Source organism: Tachyglossus aculeatus, chromosome 27 (genome assembly GCF_015852505.1).
Source record: "Tachyglossus aculeatus isolate mTacAcu1 chromosome 27, mTacAcu1.pri, whole genome shotgun sequence".
NCBI classification, from domain to species: domain Eukaryota; kingdom Metazoa; phylum Chordata; class Mammalia; order Monotremata; family Tachyglossidae; genus Tachyglossus; species Tachyglossus aculeatus.
The window spans coordinates 3,998,150-4,012,712 of record NC_052092.1 but is presented as its reverse complement, the minus strand read 5'-3'; the positions used below and the strand labels follow the sequence as shown (position 1 = coordinate 4,012,712).

The 14,563-nt window shown below is 53.5% G+C and overlaps 1 protein-coding gene across 9 annotated transcripts in view; it reads right to left on the bottom strand.

The window, feature by feature from the left end:
- Positions 1–14,563, bottom strand: part of CACNA1C (calcium voltage-gated channel subunit alpha1 C) — a 202,677-nt gene that overhangs the window by 29,191 nt on the left and 158,923 nt on the right. For 6 of the 9 annotated variants that reach the window (XM_038767784.1, XM_038767785.1, XM_038767792.1 and 3 more), the window contains 9 exons: positions 14,465–14,524; positions 10,883–10,989; positions 9,829–9,916; positions 9,190–9,297; positions 8,556–8,608; positions 8,209–8,355; positions 7,003–7,204; positions 4,887–5,045; positions 3,017–3,127 (listed from right to left, as the gene is read on the bottom strand). In XM_038767784.1, the coding sequence (XP_038623712.1) occupies positions 3,017–3,127; positions 4,887–5,045; positions 7,003–7,204; positions 8,209–8,355; positions 8,556–8,608; positions 9,190–9,297; positions 9,829–9,916; positions 10,883–10,989; positions 14,465–14,524 (1,035 nt within the window). The remainder of the gene's footprint in view (positions 1–3,016; positions 3,128–4,886; positions 5,046–7,002; positions 7,205–8,208; positions 8,356–8,555; positions 8,609–9,189; positions 9,298–9,828; positions 9,917–10,882; positions 10,990–14,464; positions 14,525–14,563) is intronic. The other 3 variants (XM_038767787.1, XM_038767790.1, XM_038767789.1) reach the window with 1 other exon arrangement.

Genomic DNA, 14,563 nt, shown 5'->3' with positions numbered 1-14,563 from the left:
CGCCTTCCTGACTTCCCCGCAGGGGCCTGACATAACAACTGGCCCCCTAGACCTCTCTGGCCGCCCAGCATCCTTCCTCCCACCCCAGTGGATACTGGGAGCGGGGGAAGAGGTGCTGCTTTGTGAAGGACAAGGAGCGACCTTGGTAGGGCTGGCCTGTGGGAGATTGACATTTTCCTACAAAATCCAGGTCCCCTTGCAAGGTTGACTGGCGTCGACCCTGTCCTTCCTCCCCTTACTCACAGGGAGGGCAGGGAAGGGCAGGGTAGAGGGCAGCGAGGGATCAAGTGACAGTTTCCAGTTGCAGCCCCCAAACAGGTTGAGCTGGGAGGAGCAGAGCCCAACTGTACTCTCCGGGGGATACATGGGAAAGGGACACCCCAGATTTTCCGACTGGACATCTCCCTGGAGGGAGTGGCCGGAGGGACTGACCGGCAGCCGCCACCTAAACCGCAGTCAGTGGGAACGCAGGTCCTGCTGCCTCAGTCGCCCCTCCATCTCCCAACTCCCGAGGGCCGCCCTGATAAGTCAGGATGTACAGTCAAGTCTTCCCAGAATCTGGGAAACTGGGCAGGTCGCTTAATTTCTCTGGGCCTCGGTTACCTCATCAGTAAGCACTTAGAACAGTGCTTGAAACATAGTAAATGCTTAGCAAATATAATAAAAAAAATTAAAAAGTTAATACAAAGTAGTTCACAGGTGCCCTGGCAGCTGAAGAAAATCGTTCCCAACCTAATCAAAAGTTTTTAAACTTGGCGACCCAGTTTATCCGCCGATCCGGACACAGTTGTGTCTCATCCGACCCAGCTCCGGACCTGGATCTGAGCGGACTGTCAAGTCAGCACTTGGACGAAACCCGGGGACAGGAAGAATTAAGAGCAGAGTCGGAATGGAGCTGGAAGAATGCCGATAGATCTGGCCTTCGCGACCGACCCTTCTCGCTGGCACGAAGCCCCGGTTAAAACCAGGCCAGACGTGCTATTTTTGGCGAACACTGGGGCAAGCGGGGAAGCAGTGTGGCCTAGTAGAAAGCGCACGGGACTAGGAGTCACAGGAACTGGGTTCTAATCCTGGTTACGTCACTTGTCCGTTGGGTGATGTTGGGCCATTCACTTCTCTGTGCTTCATTTAACTCGTCTGCAAAATGCGGATTAAATCCTACTCCCTCCTCCTTAGACTGGGTGCCCCATGTGGGACAGGGACAGTAACCGAATTGATTATCTTGCATCTACCCCGGTGCTTAGTATAGTGCTTGGCACAAAGTAAGTGTTTAACAAGTACCATTAAAAAAAAAGAAACATTTTCCCTCAGGGAGCTGAAGAGGCAGCTGGACCTGAAGTCCCAGAATGTCATGAAGCAGATAAAGCACGCTGTCTCTCACAGAAGCAGCATGGCCTAGTGGATAGAAGACGAGCTTGGGAGTCAAAAGGAATTGGTCTCTAATCCCGGCTGCGCCTCTTGTCCGCTTCCTGACCTTGGACAAGATGCTTCACTTCTCAGTGCCTCACTTTCCTCGTCTGTAAAACGGGGATTAATCAATCAATCAATCAATTGTATTTATTGAGCCCTTACTGTGTGCAGAGCACTGTACTAAGCGCTTGGGAAATACAAGTTGGCAACGATTAAGACCGTGAGCCCTCTGTGGGACACATGATTAACATATATCTATCCCAGCGCTTAAACCAGCGCCTGGCGTGCAGTAATAGCTTAATAAATGCCATAAAAAATGCCGCAATTATTATTATTGTAGCCAAAGTCCAAGCACTGAAAGTGAGTGACAGGAGCTGGGGAGTTGGGAGCCAAGTGTGGCTTAGTGGAAAGAGCCCGGGCTTGGGAGTCAAGGGTCATGGGTTCTAATCCCAGCTCTGCCACTCGTCACCTGTGTGACTTGGGGCAAGTCACTTCATTTCTCTGTGCCTCAGTTACCTCATCTGTGAAATGGGGATGAAGACTGTGAGCCCCACGTGGGACAACCTGATAACCTTGTATCTACCCCGGTGCTTAGAACAGTGCTCGGCACATAGTAAGTGCTTAACAAATACCATCATTCAAAGGAAACTGAGGTGATGATCTGACCCAGCCCCAGGGAGGTGACGTTTTTCTCACACGGCAGGGGTGACCACTGAAAATCCGGGGCCATCCCTGACAAGCTGGGATGTACAGTCAAGTCTTCCCAAAATCCGGGAAACTGGGAAGGAGATGCCAGGAGGTAATTATTATCATTATTATTATTACACAATATTAAATATATATATATATATATATATATATATATATATATAAAATAGTAATAGGGGCATTTGTTAAGCACCTACTATGTTCCAGACACCGTTCTAAGCACTGGGATGGATACAAGCAAATCGGGTCGGACACCATCCCTGTCCCAATCAAGGCTCACGCTCTTTTCCCCATTTTCCAGATGAGGGAACTGAGGCCCAGAGAACTGAAGTGACTTGTCCAAGTTCATCATCATCATCATCATCAATCGTATTTATTGAGCGCTTACTATGTGCAGAGCACTGTACTAAGCGCTTGGGAAGTACAAATTGGCAACATATAGAGACAGTCCCTACCCAACAGTGGGCTCACAGTCTCAAAGGGGGAGAGAGTTCACAAAGCAGACAAGTGCCACAGCTGGGATTAGAACCCAGGTCCTTCGGACTCCTATGCCAGGCTGCTCCCTATGAGTGGACTGTGTGACGTAGGGGGAAGAGAGGATCACAAGGATACCGAGTCCTATCCTCTCGACTCTTCTGTCCCTGAACAGAAACTAGACTCTGTGTGGTTCTACGGTGGGAAGGGGGCTGCTTCTCATTCAGGTCACTGTGTGACAGACAGTGGGTTGGACACAGTCCCTGGTCACTCAGGGCCAGTCGGGACAAGGGACGAGGTGCTACCACAATTGAGCATCCTCGAGCTCCATGGCGTCCCCCTCCATGGGCACTGGGACGGAGTCAGGCCAACCCCCGTGCCCTGACCTCCCCCTCTCGCCCCCAAGCCCACCTCCGGGCCCCACCTTGGGTTTGAAGGCGATCAGCTTCAGGATCATCTCGACGGTGAAGAGTCCGGTGAAGACCATATTGAGGATGTTCATGGCTTGCTTGAAGAGGCAGCTCTGACCGTAGTGCTACCGGGGAGAGACACGGCCCCAGACGGACCCCCTGAGCAAGAAGATCTCCCCCGACCCCGCCGGCCCCGTCCTCCTCCCAGCATCCGCCTCTACCCAGGGGATCCGGCGGCCCTGTCAGGGGGCACGACCCCCTGGGAACCCCCACCGAACCCCGCACGTGTTCGGGCCAGAAAAGGAGTCTTCCTCAGGCCTGGTTACAGTCAGCCGGAGGACAGATGGAGCTCTTCTTCCCCCGTTCGGGCTGGCCTCCGTGCTGCCTTGGAGGCAGGGGCATGGATCGGATGACCTCCGGGGGTCGGTCGCAGCCCAGGGATTCCCCGCTGGGTGGGTAGAGGTCACGTCTCCTCCCCGGTGCCACCCAGGACCACCAACCCAATCCCCAGGAGTTCCCTCCTCCTACGGTGCCGGGACATTCCCATTAATGTCTGTCTCCCCCTCTAATAATAATAATAATAATTGTGGTATTTGTTAAGCGCTTACTCTGTGCCAGGCGCTCTGCTGAGAGCCAGGGTAGATACAAGGTAATTGGGTTGGACACAGTCCCTGTCCCACACAGTCTTCATCCCCATTTTACAGACGAGGGACTCGAGGCCCAGAGAAGTGAAGTGACTTGCCCAAGGTCACCCAGCAGACAAGCGGCGGAGCTGGGATGAGAACCCAGATCCTTCTGACTCCGGGGCCCGGGCTCTAGCCACTAGGCCGCCCTGCTTCCCTAGACTCTAGACTGTCAGCTCGTTGTGGGCGGGGAACGTGTCCGTTTATTGTTCTATTGCACTCTCCCAAGCGCTTAGTCCAGTGCTCTGCACACATTAAGTGCTCAATAAATACGATTGAATGAATGAATAGCAGAAGCAGCGTGGCTCAATGGAAAGAGCCCGGGCTTTGGAGTCAGAGGTCACAGGTTCAAATCCCAGCTCCGCCACTTGTCAGCTGGGTGACTTTGGGCAAGTCACTTGACTTCTCTGGGCCTCAGTTCCCTCACCTGGAAAATGGGGATGAAGACTGTGAGCCCCCTGTGGCCAACCTGATCACCTTGTAACCTCCCCAGCACTCACAACAGTCTCTTCCTCCCTACAAAGCCCTACTGAGAGCTCACCTCCTCCAGGAGGCCTTCCCACACTGAACCTCCTCCTTCCTCTCTCCCTCCCCATCACCCCGGCCTTACCTCCTTCCCCTCCCCACAGCACCTGTATATATGTATATATCTTTGTACATATTTATTACTGCATTTATTTATTTTATTTGTACATATTTATTCTATTTATTTTATTTTGCTAATATGTTTTGTTTTGTTCTCTGTCTTCCCCTTCTAGACCGTGAGCCCACTGTCGGGTAGGAACCATCTCTATATGTTCCCAACTTGTACTTCCCAAGCACTTAGTCCAGTGCTCTGCACACAGTAAGCGCTCAATAAATACGATTGCATGAATGAATAAATATTTATTTTATTTTGTTAATATGTTTTATTTTGTTCTCTGTCTCCCCCTTCTAGACTGTGAGCCCACTGTCGGGTAGGGACCGTCTCTCTATGTTCCCAACTTTTACTTCCCAAGGGCTCAGTCCAGTGCTCTGCACACAGCAAGCGCTCAATAAATACGATTGAACGAATGAACGAACAGTGCTTGGCACACAGTCAGCGCTTAACAAATACCATCATTATGATTACTACAGTAAATTCTCGATAAAACACGACTGCCCGAACGAATGAATGGAAGAAAGGAGAGTCGGGTCTCTGTCTCCCGGCCGCCCCGCTCACCTGCATGGCCAAGCAGATGGTGTTGAGCAGGATGAGTACAAACATGAGGTACTCGAAGTACGTGGAGTTAACGACGTACCACACTTTGTATTGGTGTCGGTTCTTGGGGATGTAACGGCGCAGAGGGCGGGCCTTCAGGGCGTACTCCACACACTGGCGCTGCCACCAATCAATATCAATCAATCAATCAATCAACCACAGAGACGCGCGGTCACCTGGAGGCACGCGGGCGTTCCCAGGCTCCCCATGCACACGCGGAGATGAGCGCCCGCTGTGCGTCTACGTTCCCACCTGTGCGCAACCCCCCGTACACACGTATTCACGCTGATAGTCATCCATTTGTTCATTCAATTGTATTTATTCCCTTCAAGGCCCTACTGAGAGCTCACCTCCTCCAGGAGGCCTTCCCAGACTGAGCCCCCTCCTTCCTCTCTCCCTCCTCCCCCTCTCCATCCCCCCGCCTTACCTCCTTCCCTTCCCCACCGCACCTGAATATATGTATATATGTTTGTATGGATTTATTACTCTACTTATTTATTTTACTTGTACATATCTATTCTATTTATTTTATTTTGTTAATATGTTTTGTTTTGTTCTCTGTCTCCCCCTTCTAGACTGTGAGCCCACTGTTGGGTAGGGACCGTCTCTATATGTTGCCAACCTGTACTTCCCAATCAATCAATCAATCAATCGTATTTATTGAGCGCTTACTGTCTATAGGTTTTGTTTTGTTGTCTGTCTCCCCCTTCTAGACTGTGAGCCCGTTGTTGGGTAGGGGCCATCTCTATGTGTTGCCGGCTTGGACTTCCCAAGCGCTTAGTACAGTGTTCTGCACACAGTAAGCGCTCAATAAATATGATTGAGTGAATGAATGTATTCATACTCTCCAGATGCCCACGCAGATACATACGTGCTCCCTTCCGTGTCCACGCACACCCCCATATAATAATAATGGCATTTGTTAAGCGCTTACTATTTGCCAAGCACTGTTCTAAGCTCTGGGGGGTTACGAAGTCATCAGATTGTCCCACATGGGGTTCACAGTCTCAATCCCCATTTTACAGATGAGGGAACTGAGGCCCAGAGAAGTGAACACCTGTCTCCGTGTTTTGTTTTGTTGTCTGCCTCCCCACTTCTAGACTGTGAGCCCGTTGTTGGGTAGGGACCGTATCTCTATGTTGCCAACTTGCACTTCCCAAGTGCTTAGTATAGTGCTCTGCACACAGTAAGCGCTCAATAAATACGATTGAACGAATGAAGTGACTTGCCCAAGGTCATACATTAGACACGTGGCAGAGCTGGGATAAGAACACAGGTCCTTCCTCCCCCTCCCCATCCCCCCTGCCTTACCTTCTTCCCCTCCCCGCAGCACCTGTATATATGTATATATGTTTGTACGGATTTATTACTCTATTTATTTTATTTGTACTTATTTATTCTATTTACTTCATTTTGTTAATATGTCTTGTTTTGTTGTCTGTCTCCCCCTTTTAGACTGTGAGCCCACTGTTGGGTAGGGACCGTCTCTAGATGTTGCCAACTTGGACTTCCCAAGCGCTTAGTCCAGTGCTCTGCAAACAGTAAGCGCTCAATAAATATCGTTGAATGAATGAATTGAATGAATGAACTTGTACTTCCCAAGCGCTTAGTCCAGTGCTCTGCACATAGTAAGCGCTCAATAAATATGATTGAATGAATGAAAGGAATGAATGCTTCTCACATGGATACACCTATGCTCCCATCCATGGGCATCCATCCACACGCGCATTTGTGTTCACACAGATACACCCACAGATATACCCACATCTACACCCACGGTTACAACCACGACACACGCACGCACACAAAACCGAACACGGCGCTCAACCCCGGAAACCAAGACAGGACCAGCCCCCGCCTCCCACAGTAAGAGGGAGAGCAGGAATCACATCCCCACTTTACAGATGGGGAAACAGAGGCCCACAGAAGTCAAGCGGCTCGCCCGACGCCATACAGGAAGCAGGTGGCGGAGCCGGGATTAGAACCCAGGTCCTCTGATTCCCGGGCCCCACACCTCCCCAGCCTTCTCCTCTCTGCCTAAACCCGAACACCCCGGATCCCCGTCCCGGTGAATAACCTGGTTTTTGTCTAGTTCGCAGTTCTTGTACTCCTGCTCGCCCTGCTCCTGGAAGGTGACGATGACGAAGCCGACGAAGATGTTCATCATGAAGAAGGCGATGATGATGATGTAGATGATGAAGAAGACGGAGATTTCCACCCGGTGGTTGTAGGTGGGGCCCACGTCCTCGGTGTGGGAGTCGATGGAGCGGTACAGGAGTCTGGGAGTCGGGAAGGAGGAGGAGGAGGAGGAGGGTCAGGGTCCCAAGGAGACCCCACTGGAGGCACAGAGGCCTTGGGGGTCCGCCTTGCTGTTGGGGCTACTGGAGATCCGGTCCAAATATAATAATAATACAACCTCCCCCCGGTCTGAACTCGATCCCGCTCCACATAATAATAATCGTGGTATTCGTTAAGCGCTTTCTACGGGCCAAGCATTGTGGTGGTTACAAGCAAGTCAGGTTGGACACAGTCCCTGTCCCACGTGGGGCTCACAGTGTCGCTCCCCATTTTACGGATGAGGTGACTGAGGCCCAGAGAAGTGAAGAGACTTGCTCGATGTTACCCGGCAGACAAGAGGCGCAACTGGGATTAGAAATCATGTGTCCCGACTTCCAGGCCTGTGGTCTTTCCGCTGCTTCCCCGGAATTCCCTCCCTCTGCTAGTCAGATGGACGATAGGTTTTCCCACTTTCAGAGCCCTCCAAGGTCCCACCTCCTCCAAGAAGTCTTCCTCAATTAAGTCCCCAAACCCACCAGCACCTTCTCTCTTGTACTTACATACTCATTTATTTATGCCCTCTCTCAGTACATACGTCTGACTAGTTGATTTAGCAAAAGCAGAATGGCATAGTGGATAACAGCCTGGCCCTGGGCGTTGAAAGGTTATGGATTCTAATCCCGGCCCCGCCACTTGTCTGCTGTGTGACTTTGGGCAAGTCACTTCACTTCTCTGGGCCTCAGTTCCCTCATCTGGAAAATGGGGATTGAGACTGTGAGCCCCATGTGGGACAGGGACTGTGTCCATCCCCATTTGCTTGTAACCACCCCGGCCTGGCACCTAGTAAGCACTTAACAGATACCATCATTATTGTTATTATTCTGATCTCGGTGTGTCACCTGGCCCGGACGCTTCGGAACCGCGGGAGCGTGGGCCCCCTCCCCATTCTCCGACTGTGTCCCGCCCCATCAGCGTGCCACCCCCTGCCTGGGCCCGGGGCACTCACTCGGGCCAGCCCTCGAAGGTGGACACGGTGAAGAGGGCCATCATGGCAGCCAGGACGTTGTCGAAGTCGAACTTGCTGTTCTCCCAGCTGCGGGGCTGGATGATAGGGTGGGCGACCTCGCCGTCCTTGTACGTGATGTAGTTTCCCCTGAGAGAACAGGGTGGATGTTTCCCCCCGATGATTTACCCCCCAACAAATCACTGACCCTCCTGGGTGAGGAGCAAAGCATGCCAGGAAGAATCCCCCCTACCAGCCGCCAGAGCCCTCCTACTCATCCCAGACCCAACCTGACATGGAGCAAAGCATGCTGGAAAGAAGACGGGCCCCTCCAGCCCCACAACACTCACTTGCATTCTGCCTCTGTTTGTTTGGAGCTGTCCGTGCAGCTGTACAGCTTGCCCTGGTGGGGACGGGCGGGAGGAGGAGAGGGAAAGAGGGGAGAGTTAGGGGGGCCCCCCATGGTCTACACCCCCAGAAGACCCGATGGGGCCTCATGGCGGAAAAGCCGGCAGGACGAGGGCCCCGCCACAGGCTTCCCCAACCTCCAACGGGGAAGTGTCACCCCTGACCGCTCCCCGGGTCTCCAACCCCCTCCCAATTTGGGGGTCACCACGGAGTCCGGCGGGCCAGCGGTCCACTCTGAGAGGCAGAGTGGCCTAGAGAATAGAGCCCGGATGTGGGAGTCGGAAGAAACTGGGTTCTATTCCCGGCTCCTCCACTGCCGTGTGACCTCGGGCAAGTCACTTGGCTTCTCTGGGCCTCAGTTCCCTCAGCTATCAAATGGGGACGAAGACTGTGAGCCCCACGGGGGACAAGGACCTGATCAGCTTGGATCCACCCCAGTGCTTGGGACACAGCGAGCGCTTAACGAACACCGTCATCGCCATCGGAGCCGGGGGAGCCGGCTGGGCCCAGTCGGTGGGGTGGGCCTCTGCTCCCGCTGAGCCCCTCCCCGGGCCCGGGGGTGGCCCATTCACTAACCTTGAACAGCTGGACGCCGATGCAGGCGAACATGAACTGCAGCAGGGTGGTGACGATGACGATGTTCCCGATGGTGCGGATGGCCACGAATACACACTGCACCACGTGCTGTGGGGAGGGCGGGGGGCGGACGGGCCAGGAGCCGGGGGTCGGAGACTGGACCCCACACTCCAGAACACCCCCCGCCTAGCCCCCTCGGCCCCACCTTGGATCACGGCCTTCTAGCCCCCGAGGTGGGGAGTGGGGAGAAGCCCCCCAAAAGAGACGCAAAGAAGCGCCGAGGTCTAGTGGACTGGTAGTCTGGAAGCCTGAGTTCTGTCCCCAGCTCCGCCGCCTGCCTGCTGTGTCACTCAGGACACCGGACTGAGCACTCGGAGTTAGAAGACGTGACCCCTGACCCGTCCTGTGCGCTGAACGCTTGGGAGAGTCTAATACAGTTGATAGACATGATTCCCGCCCTCGAGGAGCTGACAATCTGGAAGGCATCGCGTTGTCCAGACCTCCCAACTGCCCCTAACCCTCGCCCCGGCCCGGCTCGGTCTGGACGAACGCCTCGGTCCCCCAGAGTCGGAAAGGTCACCTGGGCCAGCCCCCTGCCTCCGGGCCCCCGGGGGCCGCCCACCCCGTCGTCTCTCTCACCTTGAGGCCTTTGGCTCTGTTGATGGCCCTCAGGGGGCGGAGCACACGCAAAACCCTCAGGATCTTTACCACGTTAATGGCGCTGGACCTGGAGTGGTGGGGGGCGAGGTGTATTTATGGAAATGGCAGTATCAGACTACAAGGTGACGTATTTATCGAGCTATAAGATGATGTACATATTGGACTGCTAGGAGGTATATTTATCGGGCTGTAAAATGGTGTATTTTTAGGCTACATGATGGTACGTTCTGCAGTCCAAAAGACAGTTTAATTACCAAACTATAAAATGGTGTATATATTAGCCTACAGGAGCTTGTGTTTGAGTCACCTCACCTCCCTAACAGATCTTTCATTTTAATCCAAAGAGAAGCAGTGCGGTCCAGTGGGAAGAGCACGGGCCCGGGAGCCAGAGGACCACAGGGTGCTAATCCCAACTCTGCCATTTGTCTGCTGCGTGACCGTGGGCAGGTCACTTCACCTTCCCGTGCCTCGGTTCCCTCATCCGCAAAAAGGGGACTAAGGTGATGAGCCCTATGTGGGACAGGGACAGTGTCCAGCCTGATTATCTTGGATCTACCCCAGAGTTGGTAGTAATAGTAATGGCATTTGTTAAACGCTTACTATGTGCAAAGCAGTGTTCTAAGCGCTGGAGAGGATACAAGGTGATCAGACTGTCCCACGGGGGGCTCACATCCCCATTTTACAGAGGAGGTAACTGAGGCACAGAGAAGCTAAGTGACTTGGGATTGGTACAGCACCTGGCAAGTAGAAAGCACTTAACAAATACCATTAAAAAAATAGAAAAAGAAGAATCCTCCACTGCTGCCAGAGCCTCTTTATGCTCCTTGGACCTGTCCTGACAAGCAGCAGAGCATGTCTGTTGCTGGAACTCCTCTACGGCCCCCAGGGTCTCATCCTTTCAAGGGGCAAAGTCCGCTGTCCGGCTGCAAGTCAACCTTCCTACGACACCTCCCCGCCGCTGAATCCACCCTTGCGGGGAGCAAAGCATCCTGAGAAGAACCCCGCCCTCCGGCCCGGCGAGAGGGGGACTCACTGGATCCCGAAAGAGATGAGGGACACGCTGACGACGAGCAGGTCCAGGATGTTGAAATAATTCCGGCAGAAGGAGCCCTTGTGCAGGAAGGCCCCGTAGGCCGTCATCTGGCAAGAAGAGCACAGGGAGACACAAGCCAGCTCTGCCGTCAGCCGCTGTTCCAACACCCTCCCGCCCCAAGCATCCGAAAGCGGATGGGGTGCCTGGGGGGGGGCTCGTCTCCCCAGACCCCAGGGGTGGAATCTCCTTTGGGCTGGGGACCGGGGGTGGGTGGGAGGGCTGGCTGAACGGGGAGAGTCCTGGACGTCATGAGGGGCTCGATGAAACCAGAGTGGGCCTGAAGCAGCCCCGCTGGGAGACAATTCCAGGAAGCAGCGTGGCCTAGCGGAAAGATGCCGGGGCCCGGGAGTCGGAGGACCTGGGTTCTAATCCCTGCTCCGCCACTTGTCTGCTGGGTGACCCTGGGCCTCAGTTTCCTCAATCAAAAAGTGGGGATTCAATCCCTGTTCACCCTCCTACTTAGACCATGAGCCTCATGTCGGACTGTGTCCGACTCTATTATCTTGTAACTCCCCCAGTGCTTGGTATAGTGTTTGGCACATAGTGAGTGCTTAACAAATTCCCCAGTGACAAATTACAAGTATTTTCATATCACTACAATAATGAATTATTATTATTATAATTATTATGGAAACCCAGGCCCAGCCAGTAGCCCCACCATCTTAGACTGTGAGCTCCTTCACTAGACTGGAAGCTCCCTGTGGGGAGGAAACATGGGTCGCTGCAGTTGTACTTGCCAGAACACTAAGTACAGTGCCTTATGCTCAGTGAGTACCACTATTACTACTACTACTAATAATAATTCTGTCCATGCGTCATTTTCGGCAGGCAGACAGGCTGTAAAGATTTGGGGATGCGGGTGGGCTATATGGGGGAGCCGAGGAGATGGGGCCTGGAGAGGGGGTACGCAAGACCACTTGAGGTAGGCGGCTATCCCCTCTCTAACTCAACCCATTTTTGAACGGGTGGGCCAGGGGTCTGCCCTTCAGGCAAACGTGAAAGCTCTTTCTCTTCTCTCCGCCACTCTCTCAGCTGAGCCAACTCTTCTCTGGTTCCCACTGGAGGTGTTAAGTCTCCTCCTGCTGCTCCGCGACTCAGCGAGCATCTTCCCCTGCTTCCTCATCATCCTTCTCTTAACTGGCCTCAGCGAGCACCATCCCTTCTCCTGATCGGTCCCTGGACCACCTGGACCCAGTGAGCATCCTTCCCTGCTTCCTCACCTTCCTCCTTCTGATTAGTGAGCATCCCTCCTCCTCCTGATGGGTTCCCAGCCAACGGGGCCCTTTGGATGTATCCCCAAGGAACGTGGGGTTCATGCCACCCCTCTGACAATGTCCCCAGAGTGAGGCTGGGCCAGCTCAGGGCCCCTCACCCCTTGGAAGAGAGGGAATTGAGAATAGCGGGGAAAAACTGCTTTATGACCCCACAGTCCGGGCATTAAAGACCCGTTACGAAGGGGCAACATCATTCTCAGCTCCTGGGTCCCACTGCTTGCTAAAGTCTGGGTTCCCTGGCCGTGCCCAGCCTTGCCGCCCTCCACCCCGCCCCCGCCAAACCGGCCGAACAGAACTGGGGGGTGAGGAGGGAGTATAAACTCTGGTGGGAGTTGAGAATTTATACTCAGGGAGATGGGAGGGATGTGTGGTGGAGGGGTGGGGGAGAGAGGACCTGCCATGACACACGAGGTTGTGTATGGCTGTCATCGTCAAAGGTCAGCACCATTGAAATCAGGGGTGGGGGAAAGAAAGAAAGAGAGAGAGATGAAAGACCCAAAAGAGGTTTTAAGATTCCACCAAACGTGTGAATAACGCTATCTCTCAAGGGGCGGGGGGTGGCAAAGAGAAGCTTGGAGGGGGATGTCTCTTCCTGTCCGTCCCCCCCCGCCCCCAACTCCAGAGAAATGGAGTCAGGAATGGGCCCCAGGGTGCCAGACTCCCAGGCTGGGTTCTTCCAGTTAGGACGTGGACTTTGCTAGCCCTGAGGATGCCGAGAGGGCTGGGCAACCACCGAGCTGCATTCTGGAGCCGTCCCCCTGGATTCTGAGGCTCCGGGGGCTCTTGTTCTCTAGCGATGGAAGGGCGTGCGAGGACTGGAGTCAGGGAAGGAGGCCCCGCTCCTTCCTTCAGACGGCCCGGTCTGCTCCGTTATATCTGTAGGGACCTCAGAGCCTGGCACAGAGTAAGTGCTTAACCGGTGACTTCACTAGCCACACCTGGGCAGGGGCAGATTGGGTGAGGGCTTCAGTCTGACTTGGAAGTGGAGGAAAGCTATCCTCGAAATCCACCCGTGGGGTCACTTGCCCACGGCCCAGAGCCTGAAAGTCTATGGGTTCCCCCAAAATCCAGGCCGGGTTGGGGGTAGCCCCTTAGCCTGACTCAGCTCAGAATCCAGCTGGGCCCTGGACAGACCTGAATTGGTTAGAATGTAAACTCCTTGAGGACCAGAGTCAGCTCATCCTCTAGGCTGTGAGCCACCTGTGGGCAGAAAATGTGTCTATTTATTGTTATAATGTACTCTCCCAAGTGCTTAGTACAGTGCTTTGCACATAGGAAGCGCTCAATAAATACGACTGAATGAATGAATGCATTTTAACTCTATGGGACTCTCCCAGTTGCTCAGCTCAGTGCTCTGCACACAGTATACCGGCAGCTCCTTGAAGGCAGGGACCGTATCTCGTAAGACCGTGAGCCCGTTGTGGGCAGGGATTGTCTCTATTTCTTGCTGAATTGTACTTCCCAAGCGCTTAGTACAGTGCTCTGCACACAGTAAGCGCTCATTAACACAACTGACTGAATGAAGTCTTTATTTTTTAGGATCTTTGTTAAGTGCTTACTATGTGCAGGACACTGTGCTATACTCTGGGGTAGCAGTAGTATTTGTGAAGTGCTGACTTTGTGCCAGACACTGTTCTAAACGCTGGGGCAGATACTAGTCAATCAGGCCGGACACAGTCAGTGTCCTACACGGGGCTCGGGTGAGGGATGAGGGAATCGAGGCACAGTGAAGTTAAGTGACTTGCTCAAGGTCTCACAGCAGATAAGTGGTGGAGCTGGGATTATGTTGCCAACTTGTACTTCCCAAGCGCTTAGTACAGTGCTCTGCACACAGTAAGTGCTCAATAAATACGATTGATGATGATGATTAGAACTCGGGTCCTCCGACTCCCAAGGCTGTGCTTTTCCACCTAGGCCATGCTGCTTCCCTAGAGGACTCTCCCAAACACTCTGCACACCATAGACCGAAAACTCCTCGAGGGCAGGGATCTGGGCTGCTGTCGGATTCTCCCACGAGCTCAGCACAAAGGAAGCGCTCAAAAAATACCACCGCTGAATCGATTATCTAAGGCAGTGGGCAGTCTCGGGGCCACTCTGTGGCCCCCCATAATGGGCAGACAAGGGGGCTGACCACTGGTCCATCTCCGGGCCACTTCCCAACCACAGGAGAGAGAAAGGCGGAGGCAGAGAGTGGAGGAAAGAGCGGGAGAGAGAGGAGAGAGACAGGGTGTTATTCAAAGGGCATTACCTTAAGAATAATTTCTAATGTAAAGATACTAGTGAAGACATAGTCTGCATTGCCTAGGATCTGCAAGACAAGCACAGGTGAGTTAGTGGCTCGGAAGGG